We start from the raw sequence: 19,915 nt of genomic DNA on the forward strand, positions 1-19,915 counted from the left end.
GCGCAGGTATTTATCATAATGTGTTACAAGCAGACATGGTCACACATAAGAATTCAATTGCCTCAATTACTTAGGTTAATATTTTTATTTCACATCAAACATCACAATTTATCAGAAATAATCAAACGTGAGATGGTTATAATGTGATGAAGGCTTAAAAGGTGTGAAATCTGACTGAGAGAAGCTGGAGTCCTTAATATGTCCTGAAAACAAAACGGTTTTATCAGTGACTTATCCTCTGTCTGAATCTTAAAGATGTTATTTCATGGTGTAAGACACTAACCTGCGTTTACTGCGGGACTGATCAGGACGCTTCCCTGCCCAGCTGGAAGCCTGGAAGACCTTGGAGATGTTCTTTTTATGGACCCTGCTATGGTCCTTAAGCCAAATTTCATATAATCCCTCAGGAAGGATAGGTGAAGTTAGTTAAGGACCAACATCACTTCTTTCAACACACACGCCATGAATCTTCATTCATCTTCATGAAATTTCATATCAGCAGTAACTTTGAATCTTAGTTACACAAGAAAATCTTTTTTTAACATAAAATTGAGGCTGGAATAATAACCTAGGCAACAACAAATCCTTCATCCTTCTCTTGGCTCTTGACGGAGGCGGTCGTACTTTCTCCCTCTCCCTTATCTTTCCTGCTTGGCTTCTCATGTCAGTTGTATAGTCTGGCTTATTCTTTAACCCTAAGATAGTCTCCCAGACTTGTTCTCTAAAAACCTAAAGAAGAATTATGGATTTTATCAACTGGTCCCTTAATGAAACTGACAACTCCTGGGCTTGGGAGAGCCTGATTGTCCTGCGGAGACGTTTGCTGCCGGATACTCGATGGGCAGGGCTGTGAGTACTCAGACTGTGTTTTTTGAACACAGTATGGATAAGATCTTGGAGAAGCTCATGGCTCTGCAATTTGGGGAAGATCTGGAAGAAGAACAACGGGAATTGAGAGACCTGATGGCCAGTGATGGACTTTAGACCTACTGTAAAATTGGAAGCAGTTTGTTCGCACTAACCAAAACAACTACCACTTATCCAACACTTATCCATGTCACCATGTAACACACTCGCATTACGCTTGCCTAAGTGTGGGGTTTGGCACATCCTGATTCAAAGAATGAGCAGCTGCCTCACAGCCCACCAATTTTATGTATTTCCTAGAATTAAAGCACTCCTGGCATCTGTGGAGCTAAAACCCAGTGGATTACTTTTATTTTTTATAGTAATGTCATCACAACAAAAGAAAAAACAAAAAAACAAAAACGTAGTATTACCACATGTGATTGTCGATTGTGAAACCAGTGAATGTAGGCTGGCTGAGGTCTACTCTATTTTCATTTTGCATTTTGTGCTAAACTCAGATGGATTTGTTGCTAGCATTTACCAATAACAGGTAAAAATGATGCGAATAAAAGCAATTTCAGAGATGAAATTGCCATTGCTTGAAAATACCATTCACTGTGTAGCAAAAGAAAGCTGCAACAGTCCTTTTCTTTTTGTTATTTTGGGTTTGATTCTGTTTCAGACGTGTATGTTTGACATTTTGGTGTTGGTTACTCACTAAGTCTGGGCAGATCTCTTATACACAACTTTTCTCTCACTTGTTTCGGAAGTCAGAAGAGAAGTTTTTGTTTTTTTAAACACTGTTTTCTAGTAAGAAAATTAAAAGCTAAACTGAATGTGTTTCTTTAGGTGCTCAAAGGATATTAGCAGTGACTGGCAGACAGAGGATGTCTTTCTCAGTAGGAATGATAATTTCCTGGGAGATTAACTTCTTTGGCTCTACTTCCCCTGCTTGGACAGCACACATTGCAAACAGCTGAACCTTCAGTTCGACCTGCAGACCTGCGGCCACCTAGTAAAACAAGACACCACATATGCCTATGAGACGTTGAAGGAAGTAGAATTTAACCCTTTAACAAACAAAAAATGTCAGCTGTTTTGAACATTTATACAATGAATTCAATAGCATTAAAGTAGAAACGCAGTGGCTGGAACATTAATATAAATATTATATTACATTAAATTTTTATTTCATATTAAACATCAAAATGAAAACTTACAGGGCCAGGGCTGTAGATGACCCGGAGGCCTGTAGCTGGAGGAGGCTGTTTCACATGGAACCTGGCAGCGACAGAGTGAAATAAACCACAAATAGTTAGGTCAGAGTTTTCCCTTTGGACTTGAAGGTGACCCATAAATTGCCTCCACCTAACAGTCCTCATTTCTTTCTGAGGTACTAAAAGACAATTGAAACAAGACCTAAGACTACAAAAATAACCCCCAAAAACCTAAAATCCCTTGTCTCTATCTGTCTGGTGGTTTACCTGCATATGTCAAAACCAACATTCTTCATCACAACAATAATGGTGGAGGAGGTGCCCTCCTTCAGCGTGCCAAAGTCTACGCTCGATGGGATGAGCTGGAAGCCCTTCACAATGGCACCTGTTTGGCACTTCCTCCTCACTTGCTCCTCCGCCTGCAGGAGCTTCAACAGAGGACATAGACAAAGAAAAGTTAACAATGAAAAACTGGCAGCTTGATACTACCGTGATAAAAATATAGGGTAAAGTATGTGTACAAATGGTATTATAGGAACATCTTTTTTTAACACTCCCAATTTGATAGGATATCAGCGATAAAAAGGCTCACTCCATCATCAGTGGGATTTAATCACCCCACTGATGATGAAGAGAGGAGAAAAATCCTTCAGGTTATGAAATAATAATGGCACAAACGTATAGATCCTCTAAAGGTCCCTTCAAGGGCCATTTTACTTTTCACAAACAAACAAACAAACAAAAAATGAACTACTGGAATGTAAGTTCAAAGTTTCTCTTAATAAACATTGAGCCCATAGGTGGTAATACTATTAACCAATAGCAAGTTTAATACTAGGGAACCACCCAAAACAAAAACTCGACCAGCACATTTTTGGCAAAAAAAACAAAAATGATTTTGTACCGGTGCACTGCAGGATTTAGAGCCGAGGACAGAGGATGGTAGGGTGACTGTAGTCTGTCTGGGCTTTCCACTCACATCTAACTGTGGTGACTTGCATTTCCTAGAAGAATCCCTCCAACTGCTTTCACCTGGACGTGTACACGCACACAGACACACACAGGATAATTCATAAGTTTGCATAGAAGTGTAAATCATATACAGTATTATTTGTCTTTGTACTGAGCCATCAAGTCCTGGCAGAGATTCAACGATCTAAATAAATGTAAATAAAATTCTGCCTCTGTCCTCACAGAGTGCAGTTTCTGACTGATCATACTGCTCCATGTCTGTATGTTCACAGTGGCTTTACGTCATTTCTGTCCTAAAAAATATTTGATGCATTATTGGTGAGGTTTCCAGGAATTAATAGTAATATAAAACATGAGAAGGTTAGAAACAAACCAGCAGACTGAGGTGTGGGGTTGGTGGGTCTCTTTTCTAGCACCCTGCTACTTCTTGCTGAATGACTAAAAGAAAAAACACAGATTAAGCCCTGATGATGACAGTTTTGTAAGTGGCTAAATCACAGAGTGAAAAATTAAACAGGAGAAACAGTTCAAAACATAATTTGCTCATTATTACCTTGCAGACTGAGACGGTGTTGGGTTTAAAGGCCTTGGAGCTGCAGTGCCAAACACAAATGTAGTTTAATAAACAGCTTCATGTCACTGAAGTCACCATTAAGACTCATTTATTCTGTTGTTTTGTTTTTTTTGGGAAGATTCCAATCAAAAAAACATCTTTAAAACAAGTTATACCTCTAGTAAATACTCACAAAGGTATCATAACTTACTGTCCTCCTGTGGCGCATCTTTCAGGAAGCCCTCAGTACTGTCCGACTTGGGAAATGGTGGGAGAGCCATTGACAAACTCCTCATGTCAGGTATTTGTTGCTGTAGCAGACTCTGAGAAAACCAGAAACGGTGCTTCGTATTTTTATACACTGCACAGAGAAAAATCGACTGGGAATCCTTTAAGATGATGTTAAGCGAATATAGTACCTCGTACAGGGGAATATTTTCTGGGTGGAAAAAGGGAACAACGCTCCTCTTCCTCATAGCCTCTCTGTAGATCTTCTCTTCACGCATCTCCTGCCTAAAATACACACACAAGAATAGAAAAATAGTACAAACTTTAACGGTGGCAGTACTTCTTTTTATCTTTCTGTTAGTAGTACTGAAAGTATTGCAGTAGCTCTAGTTCTGTTCATAAAACCCACTCAGGAAAAGAGAGATGAAAAGTCATTTCTACAATTACTACAAACCAATGTGACTGACAAATGTCCAGATTAAGTCCTATACAAGTCCTAAAAAAGGCTAAGATGCAAAGGCTGCTTTGTTATATTAAGGTTATTACTCACAATCAGTAATAATGTTTTTACCTGTACTGTGTAAGTTTTTCAGTCCATGTTGTATCCTTGTCTTTGGTACAACTGGAAAGAAAAAGAGCATTTCAAAAGCATATTTACACAGATTAAAACCTAGAACTTTCACCTTAGTGAAGATGAGATTATTTTAGCACACGTACCGGTTTAATTTCTCCAAGCTGTCACTTTGTACCGTGGCAAAGTCTTGAGAAACATCTGACTGTTCAGCTGGGCTACAGATTCCTTGGCTGTACAGACTGGCTACGTCCTCTGTGGACACATACAACAAAAGGTGTACTTTCCCCTCAGTATTCTGACACCAAACCAGGACTAAATCAGGTACAAGTCAACTCTAAAAACCAAATGAACTGGTTTATAGATTTGTCTTACCAACCTGAAATCCTCCTATCAATGGTGTGACTGGCATCATCTTCCTCTGGAAAAGACTACAAAGTGCAATATAAGTCAGCTTTTGTCCTTTATGTTATAGTACAAGGTTTACTTTTAGAAGCCAGTATGTAGTAGAGGGAAAGAGCCACACAATGTTCCCTATAACTATAAACATTATCATTGTTATACTCAATATGTGTATGTGTGTGTGCTTACCAAAATCAGATTGATGAGATCACTGGCATGGGCAGTCTCCTCCTCAGAGCGAGGGTCTTTAACTTTCATCTTTTCTGACCGTTGCTCTCTTTCCATCAAACTCTCGATGTATTCCTGCAGTAAAAGCCACATTTCTAGATATGTCTGAAGTCACATTAACGAGATGATTTATATCTTTCTCAAATGTTTTAACACAAACTCCAGTTTTGGGGACAAATGATAAAGAATAATTTTACCTTTAATCGTGAGTCTATAGTATTTTTGAGTGGTGTGGTGAATGGTCGGTGCTGGTATAGTTCTCTCAGCTCCAGGACCTTAGGGCAGCTCCTGACAGGCCGATGATGTACTGCAGAACCTGCAGGCCTCATTCTCAGACCCAAATTATACACTACGTCAGTACCAAATGGAGGACCTGGACTCTTCTTCTGGATTTGAGAGGAACGCAAAAATAGTAAAATGGATTTCAAGTGCTGTTTCTGTGTGTGTGTGTGTGATATGTGTAAGCATGTATAGACATACTTCTACTGCGGGGAAGTCATGCCAGCTGCGGTTTCTGAGGTTGGGAGGGGTAATTTCAGGGTTCTGTTTGTTAAGCAACCACTGAGACCACACACTCTGGTGGCTGGGCTTTAGGATAGTGATGCCAAACTCATCTGGAACAGACACACCCACAAACCTCACATTACTTCCTGGTTAACTGAATAGTTTCTTTTATCCATCTCCTGATGTAACAGAATGACAAAAGTACACTCAACATTAGAGACAGTTAACTGTCATTATACACTATGTGGAAGTTTTTTGAGGGACATTCTTTAACAAAAACCATAGAACAATTTTATTCAGTCCAGTTGTTTCTTGATTTAGGAGACATTAAACCTTGTGTGTTTGCCAATTGTTCCTTCAACAGTGCTATGGTAGGGTCCAAGTACGCCTGGCAGAGCAGCTCCTTTACAGTTTGAGAGCTCAGCAGTTCAGTGCCTGAGCCATCCCCATGCACCAGAAACAACCTGGAAGACAAAATACGTTTGCAGACTGTGAGTAACAATTCCGGACATCAGTTTAGTTATTTGGCATTCATTTCTGCTACCTTTCTTTTAGAGAGTTAAAAAACATAACAAATACAGTTTATAAGAGTTTTCTTACTAAATGCCCTGTGAATTGTCTTTTCTTTGATCTTGTGGACAATTAAAAACAATTGAAATACGAGTGGATGTTGCTGACATTTTGACATACAAGTTCTCAGTAGTCACTACAACTTTATTACATAATGGCTGTTTCATGTAAACACAGAAATAATAGTCAAAAGGGCATTTTTAGGTTGCTTAAGTTTCTCCAGAATTGCATTTTTCCATGGTGACACACACACACAACATACACACAATCAGCCAAGCTACCTGGGACACTGCTCTCTGGGTTTTTCACGAGGCCCATCCGTTTCACTGTCCTCTTCCTTTTCTAGCTCTTCCTCCGTTTGTTTAAGCGTGCTAGTAGCAGGTCTCAAGTTTAGCACAGATATCTGCCCATCCTCCATAACCTGCAACAAAGTTCAGCATGTTACCGAAACTAAAAATAATACGAGCTTAATGAATTTCTATATTTTTTCCCATCATAGGTCTTTCTTTGAGACTTTAAGAATATAGCAAACTATTTCATTGATCCAAATTCCCACATTCCTCCTATGCTAACCACCTTAAAAAAAGACCTGCACAGCAACATAGGCTCACTATCTTGTGATCAGAGAAACTGACCTGGAAATGGTTCCCATCAGGGTCTGTAATTTCACAGGCCACTTTGCCCATATGACTCATAGTGTAAATTCCTGTCTGTTCAGTGGGAGTAGACCCCTTTGGACTTGGAGTTACGAGTGGGTCTGAGGAGTACACGCATGTTCCATCGCTTCTGATGGACAGGACTCCTACACTGGATGGGAACACCTTGGGTACAAAGCACAAATATGGATCAACGGTTCTGCAAACAAGTGTCAAAGTGCAGCCTTATCCATGTCTTAAAGTCATAGTTCCAAGTTTTTATTTAAGTTTTGGTGCCATCTGCTGGCAAATCACGCACCTCGTATTCTCTTTGATTGTTTCCAGTGACGACCGTTCCATCGGCTAAAAAGATATGAGCCGTTTGACGCTCTGGGTACATCACTACTGTGGCGCAGCCCTCCTTCTCTACCAACACCATCCGCTCTTTAGCAGACATCCTTGATTCATCCTTCCCACACCCTTTAGTCTCAACATTCTGAGTCTCTTTGGCAAACACACCATGTTCACTATTCATATGCACACTACTTTCAGTACTTTCTTTTTCTTCACACATACAACCGCACTGATTCAGATTTGTGCACACATGAACAGCTCCCTCCCGGTCACATGCATTCCCTGCACTGTTCCTGCTGATGTCTCCATTGAGACAAGTGTCCTTGACATCCATGTCCCCAGCAATGCTTTCCACACACTCAGTGCAGTCGCTTGCACTTTGAGAGGCTGATTTAAGGGTTACACTCCCTGGCTGCTGTCCTGGAAAAGTAAATGTCACAGGAACATAAATCAGATATAAAAATCTGCTTAGAGATTATAATGTATTTTAATGGTGATAGCATGTATACTGCATATATTTGTGTAGTCATCTGTAAGTGCAGATCTACTGCTGAGTATGGATTTGATCAATGTACTGTGTGCCTGCTGGTCACCAGTGCGCAGCAAACAGTGTGGATTTGCATTCATTGGCCTTTCTTGCAAGAGGCTGGTAATCCTGGTTCCATCTGCATGCTCTACAACTACAGACCCATCTGGGTTCTGGACAGAAACCACCAGATCCTCGCGGTTCAGCATCACCTAACACAAGAAACCAGAGTCAGCGAGCTAAGTTAGCGATGAAAAGCATAAGACGATTTCAGAATGAGTCTCATTTCTCTCTATATATCATATACTTCAAGGTACTCTGAAATGAAATTTCTGCCCCCAAGCACCGTGAGGATTTTTTAACTCTCACATTTTTATTATGGACTTAATTGCAATGTTGGTAGCCTGTATAATTTAGAAGAAATAGTACTTTCTTGCCTGATGGGTGATGGGGTCAGTAGCCTTGTAAGTGAGAAGGGACGTGGTTGGCATGTTTTTGTGTGTGGTCCCAACAGTACAGATGCGATCTCCACATGGAGTTGTAGTTAACCAACACCCTCTGTGATCCTTAGTCCCCTCCTTTGAGCCCTGTTCTGCAGAGACACAAGACATGCAAAGAGAGTATAACTGTACCACTGAAAATTAATTATCTTCCCAGCAAGCGCCCCGTCACACTCATTACGAGACAGAAGAAGCGCTGTTTTGTATTCAGTGGTACACCAGTCTAACCTTTCTTGCTGTCCTCAGATTCCTGATCAGAGTTTTGCTCCTGAACCTCAGAGTCAGGGACCCACACTGGACCAGAATCCTGACTGAAACTGACTGAGCCATCAGCAAACAGCACCTGCAGTACAAAAAAATAAGAGAAGCCAGAAAAAACGGGCATGATTCTTCACCGTTTTCATGTAACAATTTGTGCAGCTATTCAAGAACTACCTGCCTGGAGTCAGTTGTATATTTATTTCAATATGTGCCTCAGTATGAATGAGTGTACCTCTGTGGATCCATCTCTCATGTAACGGATCACAGCTCCCTGGCTGGTGATAATACGGGACAATTCCTTGGAGAGGGATGTGTCCTGAAGATGTCTTGCCTTTCCTTTGCCATGTAGAGGAAAGCTTTGTCTCACCATAATACCTCCTTCTTTACATGGACACAAAAACACACACAAATCATGTCATATATATTTGAGTATGACTCTTTAGCATATGCAGATGGTTAATGGGATTATAGTAGATGCAGAAAGTTGTGCTAAAACTTCATGAAAGACACATTCATTAAATTCAAGCTATTTGTAGATAGGCCACCAAAATGTGGCACTAGTCTCGGCACATAAGCGGGTAAGCAGGTGGATTTGAGCACAGAAGATATACAGATGAGTCTCTACGAGCACGAACAGGGTCCTACTTGCACCAAGGACGGGAGTCTGCAAAATTGACTGCATAGGTACTATAAATTCTAAACACATCCGTTACTGACCTTGTGTATCTTCTCGCAGATATTGCAGCATGAGGCCATTAGGAATAGAGAGGCTGAGACCGCTGAACGAATTTGATTGCTCTGCTGGTTGACCTTCACAACCCTTAGACATACATTACATATTTAGTCTAATGACAGAACATATTTTATGGCTAAAAACCTATGTGTACACGTACATATAGTCTACATTAATCTACATTATTTTCTGTAAACATGTAAATGTGTGTTAACCTGGGCCTCTGGAGGTCTGAACTGACTGGATGTGGTTTGTGTCTTTGAGGGAACTGACGCTGCATCTTTTTCCTTGGAGCAGTGGATGGAGGCAGATAGATGAATGGGGTCTGCGATAGATGTCTCTGCTACTTTGCCTTTGGTTTCCTGGGAAATTACTATAATAATAATAACTTTATTTTAAAAAGTACTTTAATAACACGTAAGGGATTTTCACATCACAAAGAAGACTATAAATCAAACAGAGACAAACTAACTCAACATGGGACATTAAACAGAAACTGCTCACAACAAGTGAGATCAGTGCAGTAAAAAGGAAATATATAATATGTAGACCATCAGCAAGGCACTAAGCTGTAGCAATTCAAGCCAAGCAACAAAGTGCTTTCTTCTGCTCATCCGATTCAGGCTTGTGAGGAAGCTGGAGCCTATCCCGTTTAAAGTTAAATGGGATTAAAAATATTAAAGTCAATCTTAAAACTTTAATTGTAACCAGTATAAGGAGGCCTAAACACAAGATACTGTTTTGAAATTTAAAAAAAGTGTTTTGAACTAATTGCAGGTGTTAAAAATTCTGTTCATTTGTCTGTCTGTGTTCTTTTCTACAATCCATTTTCCAAAGTCCAGACAGGATGAAATAAATGCACATATACCCTCCTCAATGTCAGAGCGAGTGTGGAAGCACTGAAAGTTTTGAAATGTGTCCAGAAGGAAGCATTACTGGACAGTGATTTAACCTGACCCACAGTGAAGATAGACTGACATTTGTGGAAGCTACTGAAAAGCATCTCCATCACCTGATGTATCCTGCCCTCTTTCATTGTCTTTCACTAGGGCGTAGAAATGGATGCCATCTGCATAATCTTAAAAAAGAATACTGAGTTTGCAGATAAAATGCAAATAGAGAAGAAAAAGAAGAAGAGCCAAGGATGGATCGATAACTGGGCAAAGGGGTTACTAAAGTGCAGGTCTGACCAAACAAAAACACTACGCTACCCGTACAGTCAAGGCCTTTTAAACTTGATGCTCCAGGCTTAATAAATGTCAGATGCACTGAGTTTATTAACTATTCAGTACTGTATTTAACCCGTTTGCAACTTTAAGTATAAAAAAAGACTTTCTTTTATAAATATGTACTGTATGTCTGAGTGTAATACCTGTGCGCTCTCCCGTGGGACCGTAGAAACTGTATGAAAGACGAATTCTATTGTCAAGCACAGCTGAGAAGGAGCCCTGCTTCACTGTTTTTATCGCCGCAGGTTCTGCCCCTGAAAGAGACCGCAAACACACACGCACACTAAATGAGTCTATAAATCACATATCATTCACAATAACTGTGGTATTTACACAGGTGTATAAAAAAGTAACCTAAAAATACAACAGGTAGCATCTTTACCTCTACAGTCCTTTTCCGGTTCAATGTTTTTATTGTCTTGGTTATGAGGGAGACATTTTGCAGGATCAACAAGAAATTGGTTGATGTGTGTGTAGAAATGATGTCCATCCTTCTTCACAACGACTTTCATTTGGCTGGAACCTGGAGGAAAAACTATGTGTTACTGAGGAATATTTGACCTTTGCTTTATTTATGTTTTTCATTGATTTATGGTGTCATTTGTCTAATAATGGAACTAAGCTCATAAATACTTCAACATTTTTTTCATTCTTAGGGAAATATAGCTGCAGGAGGGGGAGAAAAACTGTACGAATGGTTTAACTTTTTATGTTATCTTAAGATATAACACATGTTTGTAGTTTTCTATACTGTCTAAGTAAGCTGTTTGTGAGTTTGTAGTTGAAGGTCTGCTTAGATTCATGAAGAACACAGACAGATCCCGTACCTTGAACAAAGCTGACTGTCTCCACAGTGACACGTCCTCCATCGGAGGGGAAAAGGTACTGGAGACAACCTGACACATGGATCAATTTTCCATCCATGATGTAGCCAGTGAAACCCTAAACATTGGACACACACATCATATGCATGGAGTCATTTATTACTTAACCTGAACGAAGCTGTTTCACTTATCAAGACCTTAACCAAAACACGAGTTTAGTTCTGTAATGGGTTCTAGGTGTGTGCGCTCACATTGAAAGGTTCCTCTGCATGCTGTACTTCTACAACTTCATCCACAGGGGGCGCTGTTGTGATAGCTGACTCTGTGGGAGGGTTGGCTGAGCTGCCTTCCGACCCTGGCCTGCTCTTCTTGTCATCAGATGACGTTTTCTTTTTCTTGTTGTCGGTTGACTTATCCTCCTTTTTCTGCTGCTTATCTTTCGGCAAATCCTCTTTCTTTGACTTTTTGGGTATCTCCTCTTCCTTCTGACGCTCCTGCTCCAACTTCCAGGCCTGTAACACCATAATACTGTAACCATGTAACACTTTGGTGACTCTAAAGTAGTTTAATGTGGCTGTGTTCTAGCCTGAGATAATGAGAAATCTTATTTTATCTCTAGACGTACTTTACACATAAAATACTGAAAACTGGAACTATTAGAACTGGATCATGAATTTGAACTCATGAATTTATTACTTAACTGCTCTGTGAAAAAGCATCTGAGGGATATAAGAAATGAGACTGCTCTATGAAATTCTCCATGTCAGATTCAGGTGTGTGTACTTGTGTGTTAGCCTGTACTGACTTTAAGGGAGCCTTTTCTGATGAAGACTTCCATTCTCTCATCCTCCTTGGAAGAACAAACAGTATTGTCATCTAGTCCAGGAAGAAATCACATATTATATGTATACAGAGGTAAGCAAGGTTAAATCGGTAGAGCCACATATTGATCACTATAGTACGATACCTTTTGGAGAATCAGATTCTGGAGTGTCGTTTCCGACTTGCGTTGTGTCTCTCTTTGATTCCTCCTGTCTCGTCCACTGTGAAACAGTATCTGCCACATGCTCAAAGTAACTCCTGTACAGACAGACAGGACAATGTAGAGTGAGCTGCAGATTACGCTCTTTAATGAATCCAGGAGTGAGTACTCGGTTCCAACACATTGCTATGACACAGACATGTACATCCATGAAAGCAATCAGCAAAAGATTTCTTACTATTCCTCTTGTAACAAGCATCATTTCACACCTGAACTTGACATCGGTGTGAAGAGCCACATGCCAGAACTCCCTGGACTGGCGTTGAGGACTCATGGGATTATGGCAAAAAACGTATAGGATGTTGTTATGGCTTCCTCTGAAGGTGTCCAAGCAGCAGTATTCCTCTGATGCTAACTGGAGCAACTACACAAAAGAAGGAAGTCAAAATATCCAAGCAAATGCCTCAAACTGTAAAAACACATAAAGAACGGTGCTGTTTTCTGCTTTTCTGCAGGATGTACATAATACTGCTGCAGAGTATAGCCTCAACTTTGTTTAGTTTGCTCATTAAGCCCATTTCATCTCTTGCATTTTACATTTAAAGCTTCAGAGTAGAGGAGACTTAACGTGTAGTAACCACAGTACGTCTAATGTGACACCCCTAACACATTTAACAAGATAAAACAGATATATCACCTGAGGCAGGACGGTGGCATTGTGGTGCTCAGCATAGCGCCAGTGAAACAGAGATCTCAACCTACAGCTCTGTATGTCAGGTAAGTCCAGGTGGCTACACACTCTACCACTCTGCTCCTGGGGGAAAAATACAGGATCCATTGCTGTTTTCTTTTTTTTTAAATTAAAGCAAGCTAAAAAAATAAATAAATAAAGAGATAAATATAAGAATAATACCTCTCTGTTAGAAGGCTCGTCAGTAAGAAATGTTGGATCTATAGTAAAGTAAAGCAGTGATGTAGGGTGTTTCATGAGTGAGTTGTAAAATGTAACATACTGCATGTAAGCAAGTGTCATAACATAACAGTAAGTGAATTAACTAATATAACATCAGACCTTTGTTCCTCATGTTATAAAGCTGCTGTTTAGCAAAGGATAACGGGTCATCCCAGGGGATTACTATTGATGTCTGCTGCTGTGCTGGGTCTGCTATTCCACGTAACACACCCTGCTGATCCACCCCGGACAGCGGCATAGCCTCCAAGACGCTCTGATGAAAAAAACGCTCCACCTCCGGCCATGACACATCATCTGTAGGAAGCCGATGAATCAAGAACTTTATTACAAGATTCACCAACATATACTGTAAGCAGGTACAGTGAGTTGACCCGAGGCCTTAAGCACAGGTTCTGACCATCTGTGCAGTAGTGCTGTAGCTGTTGTTTGATGGACATCCAACAAGATTTTCTGTTTTTCTGCTGAGTGACTGACTCGATCATCTCCCACACCGGAGACAGTCTCATCATGGACAACTCCACCTCTGTCGGATCGAAATCCTGAACCACCTAAGAGGGTCACGTGCATGTACACAAATACACAGCAGCTCTTGTTAAACCAGGCAGTCATTTTCTTAATATCATGTAAAAATCACACACAGACAACATAAAAACTTGATTTTAAAATACAATAAAATTACTTACACTGATGTCTCTCAAGCGCTGGGCCCGCTCATCATGGTGTCTGATAACCAGAGGTTGCTCAGTCTTCCTGTCAGTTTCCCTTGCTCCAAATTTCGCCACTAGCCTCTAGCACAGATAAACAAAGATAATAAAATTGAGAAACATTAATAAATTGTACACTGTGCTCTAAGCGTACCTGAGAACCCAGAACTCATTGTTAAACTGGAGCTTATAAACCTTTTCTGATAGAAGTTAACAACATTATTTGCAGTTAGTTTCTGATCAAGTTTTTCACTTAAGCAGGAGATAAAATTTCTCTTTGCTGGTATGAGCAACAGATCCTAGTAAGAATTTGTTAAAATGTCAAAAATGTCAAATATATTAAATAAGAGTCTTGTTAACCTGACCTAGAGTTGTGATTCTGAGTGAGGGAACACTTATCATAAACATGCAAAGTGTTTGGAGTATTTTTAAGGCCTCAGTGAAAATCTCCCAACTAAAGCAATGTAAACTGTGTTTTTGTGCTTTCTGTGGGGTTTGTGGAACAATGCTGGTGCTGTAATGTGAATTTCCTGTATGCAGGAATAAAAAGCCAGCTTAATGCATATGCATATGTTCATAAAGTAGCAGCTTCAAGCTGTTTTCATGATTAGAGTGAATGTTTAAAAGGAGCTTATGGAAAATCTTAGAAGCAAAGTCATATTTAAAGGAATCCTGTCCTACCCTCCAAAATCTTTCTTCCTTTGAGCTCATGGCTGGTTTCTTAGTATTAGTATTTATTAGACATATATACAGAAAACCTCAATATTTCTGCTAAAGTTACACATTGAATATAGCGCCATCTGCTGGTGGTCCACTGGTATGTATTTGTAGCATGGTTACTCAGTGCTGTACGTGTTATTTCAGCATTACGCAGCTCTGATTAATCTCTACAATAAGGATTAATAAGGACGTGTTAAGCATTATTATATTGGAGTATTTCTTGAAGAATCCATATCTGATTCATTTTGATGAATTAGATTTGGAATTGGATTCTTCTATTAATGCATACATGTGACTGAGTTATGACTTAAATGTGAGTTTGAGTTCATTAAAAATACAATTGTTTTGAATACCAAAACCTTTTGTTCTGTAAAAATGAAAAAAAGTTTTCATGCATAAACAGCATGAAATAGATGACATGGTTTTCCTGTCACATGTTCAGGAAACCGAGTGTTTTACCCCACCCATCCCCCATACGTCACAACCAAGCCCATCCTACTTAGGGAATGTTGCCGCAAGTGCTCTATTATCATAACACAAGAGCTTGTGGGGATTTGCTATTCAGCTTTAAGTGTCTGACACTAATCCTGTCCACAGAAATATGACCTTATCTTCCTGTGAGTCGGCGCCTTCTGTTTAAAAGAAGAAGGGGAAAAAAAGAAAAAAAAAGCTGCTGCATTGGCCGGGAATCGAACCCGGGCCTCCCGCGTGGCAGGCGAGAATTCTACCACTGAACCACCAATGCTTCACATACTAGGCTGGAGGCTTAGCGATTTTTTGTGGTCTTCTCAGCACGTGTTCTTTGGATTTATCTAGGTGTGTATTGTTATGCAGTGGTACCTATACCTTCTTATCCTCTTCATTCTGTACTGTGTTTAGGAGGTTGTTTAATACATAGAGTCTCTCCTCTTCTTTTTGTACTAGTGGCAAGAAGTTTTGGAGCATATAGCTGACCAGCTGGTGGTCTAACCAGGGGCTGCTGAGAGGTTTGGAGTCCTCAGCCACATGGGGGTGGGCAGACAAGGACTGCTCTGCAGAAATCACCACCTAGAGACACAAATTGTACAAATTCTAATATGTCCTCATTTTAGCTATTCATTAATCAGTCACACAACATTTTCCCATCAACCATATTTGGAAATGCTTCTTTCACACACAGTAAGAGACAGAGCAAAACTGCACATTCACAAAACCAAATGCACACATACCTGTTCCAACATACAGTGCAGGATCAAAGGCACAGAGCAGGCCTCAGGAGCAACCAGGTCCAGCAGGTTGTTATAGTAACACATGTCCACATCTAGAGAGAGAGGAAGGAGCCTGTTCTCTGTCCACCAAGAAGAAACCATTAAAAAGAGAAAGGATTAGGAGGTTTTAATTCAAAATGCCAAACAAGACTATACCAAAATAGTCCAGATGAACATTAACAATAACAAAATTTCACCTTGGTCTCCTGGGGCTTCCTCCTGACCTGACTTCTTCTTGGAGAGTGGGGTTGGAGCTGCTGACACAACCTGGCACAAGGAACAGAAAAATCATCTCCATTCTGACAAATATCAACAAATAAAGAGAAAGAAAAACAATGATGTCAGTGTAGAGGTTCAGGACCAGTGCTGTGGGTCATATCTGGAGTGTTGTTTTTAGATAAAAAGCTATGTTGTCTGATTGTGAGAGGATTCATTTCAGACTAGATCTATCCTCCTCAATATACTCTTGAAAAAAACCCACACATTTACCAACCAGAATATCAACACTTTTATTTTGATAGTGTGATTGACAATCTTTTTTGTATTTTGTTTTGATAAAGCCAAAAACGGAGGGTTAAGTGCAGGTTAGGGAACACTGGTTTGTACCTAGTGGGTTAAAACCAGTGCATGAAGCCTAATGGATAGGCTTCTTAAGCCAGGGATTGTGGGTTTGAGTCACATCACAAGCGTAAGCAGAGTGGCGCAGCGGAAGCGTGCTGGGCCCATAACCCAGAGGTCGATGGATCGAAACCATCCTCTGCTACAAGCCTATTTTATAAAATAAATCCATTCAAGAAAACTACCGGTGTCTAACTGTATCTACATATATTTACCTCCACAGGCTCTGAGTGCTTCACAACAGCAGGCACACTGATGAATTTAACATTGTTCCGGTATTGCTGATACTGCCTTCTGACGTCTAGGCAGTCATAGATAAGACTGGCCACACCGTCAAAGATTTGGCTTCCCAACTCCAGCTGGACACACAGCATAGACACACAGACACGGATTTCAAGTAAAAAGCAGGTCACGTCATGTGATGCTTAAACAAAACAAAGCAGATATGTAATATATAATTCAAACTGGATAACAGAAAAACAAAATAATGTGCAATATTCTAATAAACTCAAAAATGAGACCAGATATGTTAAACACTTATCTACTCACCACAGTTTCAGGGTCCCGCGCGTCAAAGGGAAGCAAGAAGTGAGGAACAGTGTAGCTGAGCTGAACCACATCATGGAGCCTGGAGTCTGGTGGCCCGCTGTCCAAAACTGATCTCAGACCTGACCAGAATTCATTCAACTTCCTTTCCTGCACAGCTTTTGTACACGCAGAAAAAATGATGATGCAGTGTAAACATACATGTCTTATACTTCTCTTATAACAGACAATAAATCTACTATTTACTGAAGATAGCAAACAGAAGATTTACTGTTTACTCCTTACCTGCATCAAAAACCGGCGAAGCTCTGAGACTCTGTTCATTTCCCTCACAGCTGTCTTGGTGATCCTGCTGCTCCTCCATATTTTGGGAGAACTCCAAACACAATTTGATGACATTAGACACATGAACACCTATGGCATCAAGTCCCGCTATCAGTTGCGGCTGGTAGAATCCCAGGATTAGAATATAGTGCTGAGGACCCCACTCTGGCTCATCGTCTATGACCAAGACACAAAATCAGTGCGCACAAGATTTTAAAGCACGAAACAACCTGAACAAGTATATTAATCTTTACCACTTTAGCTTTTCATCAGCTTTTACCTTTGAAAGTAGGTGGCTCAACATCACCCCTGCGCTTCAGCTTGGTCTTCTTCTCCTTGGGTGGTATCACCGGTGTATGAGGACCCTTTCCCTTTTTATCAGAGACTGTTGTCTTTCCCTCCTCAGCCTTAAACATAAAACAGTTTTAAAAATATGACTCTGAGGAACATCTCAAATGTTTTGTGGGTTTTTTTGTACCTACAACTCAGAATTATATCACTGGTGGTACAAAAGCTGTCTTGAATGAAACAATACTTGACCATTAACCAAGTATAGGCCATGTACCCATGACATGTGAAACACAAACGAAGAATGTAATATTACAGGGGTATGATGAATACAAAAATACAAAGAATTTGGAGTTACAATAAATCTTTTTTAAAAACAACTAGATGTTAGTAGTGTTAGTAAGATAACACTGAAAGTGAAATTTCACGCCCTGTCAACACCTTAATTAATTATAAAGGAATAAGAATCACTTAAATAACAAGTCATTTACCTGGTTAGCATCTGACCTCTGCTGATAACAGGCTTTGATAAGTAGCAGCTGGAACTTCAATATTTTTGCCATCGGGTCACAGGGAATCCCCTCTCCTGCATCGAGCAGCAGTTTAGCTGGCTCTGTAACCTACACAAAACACAGACACTTGTAAATACACACACAACAATGACTGTTACACTGAAACACGTCACATAAAAACAACATTATTCTTTGGCATGGTGCACAAAGTCACTCCTGTAAAAATTTCCAAAGCATACCTGATAGAACATGGGGGCATCGTCGGGTTTTTTTGCTTTGGGATTCCCCAGCTCATGGATCTGCAAAGAGGAAGGATTTTACTTTACAATATATATCATGAATGGTACATTACTAAGCTATAAGCTATTAAGCAATATTAAACACAGCTCTGGAAGGTCCATCCCAGTTTTAAGCGCAACTGTCAAGTCAACTCTGTATAGGAGCCAGTCAAATACGACGACTACCACATGCTCACCTAAAAGGGATGCCCTTTGAAATGTGGGAGAAACCTTGAGCATCCAGAAAGAAAGCCAGGTAGGTTCAAACACCCACCCAAAGGGCTCATCCTGCTGATGGATTCGAACCACGACCTTCTTGCTGGTAGGCGTTAGTATCATGACGCAGTCACTAACACCGCCATGCATCATTTGAGACAAAGTAGGCTCATTTTTAAGTGTAAATGATGTAAAGCAAGTCTAGTAGAGTCAACAATAAAATATAAAATGTGTTATATCAACACCACAGGTCCCTTTAATATAAAGGAAGTAACAAAGTTAGAGTACCTTTGCAAGCGTGTCGTCCCAAGTTAGCAAGGTGAAAAGTTTGCGTTGCGGTTCCTGTACAGCCAAGGCCAGCGCCTGGATCAGTTCCTCCTCCTGCGGACCTCTCCCAACCACAAAAGACACACATGCCTGCCACGAATCCTGGGAAGGGCAATACGTTTTACGATATACCACTGCAATACACCCCAGTCACAGGCTACATTATTTCATATCATATTTATACATATTTGCTTTGCAGTATATGACAGCTCGCTTTAGGCTCAGTGATGGCGCAATTTATGCTAAGACAAATGAAAAAAAAATTACGTTAAAGAAAAAAAAAAGAATAAAAAGCTTTTAAGAAGCATAACAACGTTTACTAATAACATTTAGGGATGTCGAAATTATAACTTCCGGTCTGAAAAATCGAAGCTGCCTGATCTGGCTAATCGCGCGCGCGCACCCATTAACCTGCCCTTAGACTCGGCTAACGCCTTATGAGAAAACTGCGAGATTCACTCAGTGTGAAGAGGATATAAATGTTTCCAACAAACTATTTAAGTTCAGCCAAAAAAAAAAGTGGTCAGTGAGACGACAAACCTCTTCAAACTCTGCTTTGATGAGACCAGTCTCCCAGTTCTTGTTTACTGCGCCTCCATCAGTACTGGACTTTTTAGCAGAGCCCTTTTTAGCTCCCTTTGGTGGCATTTCCGCTTAGTGGTAATTCAACAACACAGAGCAGTGAAAACAGTAATGCAATTTTCGAGTTAGAGATCAACTTTAGATTACTAACTGTGAGTTGTCATCTGGTGCTCATGTTGCCCCTGGTAACCGCAAGGGCACGAGTGTCAAGTAATGTTTTCAGAGTGGGACTTCCCGTAGACTTTCAGAACAAAAGCTTGACGGAACGCGCCTTCCTGTTTACAAATTCGCTGTTTCGTCGTGTTAGACTTTAGTAGTAAAAAGGTACGAAAACAAGAATTAGAATATAATAAAATCTGCTTCGTTTTTAAAGACACAACCTTTTAGTCCAATGTTGCTGTCGTTTGCTGTCTCCACTAGGTGGCCGTATTATACTTTGTCT

At 40.3% G+C, this 19,915-nt stretch overlaps 1 protein-coding gene and 2 non-coding genes across 4 annotated transcripts; 1 reads left to right on the forward strand and 2 right to left on the reverse strand.

Annotated features, from left to right (window-relative positions):
• Nucleotides 1-70: 70 nt before the first annotated feature.
• On the reverse strand, nt 71-19,714 carry spag17 (sperm associated antigen 17). Of its 2 annotated transcripts, none has more exons than XM_026161733.1 (49): nt 19,432-19,714; nt 18,853-18,993; nt 18,310-18,369; nt 18,050-18,178; nt 17,551-17,677; nt 17,232-17,447; nt 16,950-17,104; nt 16,616-16,759; nt 15,980-16,049; nt 15,744-15,862; nt 15,382-15,582; nt 13,795-13,899; nt 13,509-13,659; nt 13,211-13,405; nt 13,052-13,089; nt 12,836-12,952; nt 12,408-12,562; nt 12,124-12,236; nt 11,962-12,032; nt 11,408-11,668; nt 11,160-11,274; nt 10,715-10,855; nt 10,476-10,586; nt 9,319-9,476; nt 9,088-9,190; nt 8,603-8,751; nt 8,338-8,452; nt 8,047-8,201; nt 7,677-7,821; nt 7,049-7,503; nt 6,730-6,915; nt 6,376-6,515; nt 5,858-5,988; nt 5,501-5,634; nt 5,218-5,406; nt 4,982-5,095; nt 4,770-4,821; nt 4,537-4,645; nt 4,391-4,441; nt 4,011-4,104; nt 3,803-3,914; nt 3,592-3,631; nt 3,412-3,476; nt 2,971-3,098; nt 2,334-2,494; nt 2,070-2,130; nt 1,714-1,861; nt 284-416; nt 71-203 (listed from the first exon to the last, which is right to left on the reverse strand). In XM_026161733.1, exons 1-49 carry the CDS (start codon nt 19,537-19,539, stop codon nt 194-196), a joined length of 6,381 nt encoding a protein of 2,126 aa, XP_026017518.1. In that variant the 5' UTR covers nt 19,540-19,714; the 3' UTR covers nt 71-193. The 2 variants fall into 2 exon arrangements, with proteins under 2 accessions (XP_026017518.1, XP_026017516.1); XM_026161731.1 differs by having other exon boundaries at nt 7,659-7,821.
• Nucleotides 15,210-15,280, reverse strand: trnag-gcc (transfer RNA glycine (anticodon GCC)). Its single transcript has one exon. It is a non-coding gene; the product is annotated as a tRNA-Gly (tRNA).
• Nucleotides 16,474-16,545, forward strand: trnam-cau (transfer RNA methionine (anticodon CAU)). Its single transcript has one exon. It is a non-coding gene; the product is annotated as a tRNA-Met (tRNA).
• Nucleotides 19,715-19,915: the final 201 nt, after the last annotated feature.

The sequence above is a fragment of the Astatotilapia calliptera genome, chromosome 3, assembly GCF_900246225.1.
Source record: "Astatotilapia calliptera chromosome 3, fAstCal1.2, whole genome shotgun sequence".
Lineage (NCBI taxonomy): Eukaryota > Metazoa > Chordata > Actinopteri > Cichliformes > Cichlidae > Astatotilapia > Astatotilapia calliptera.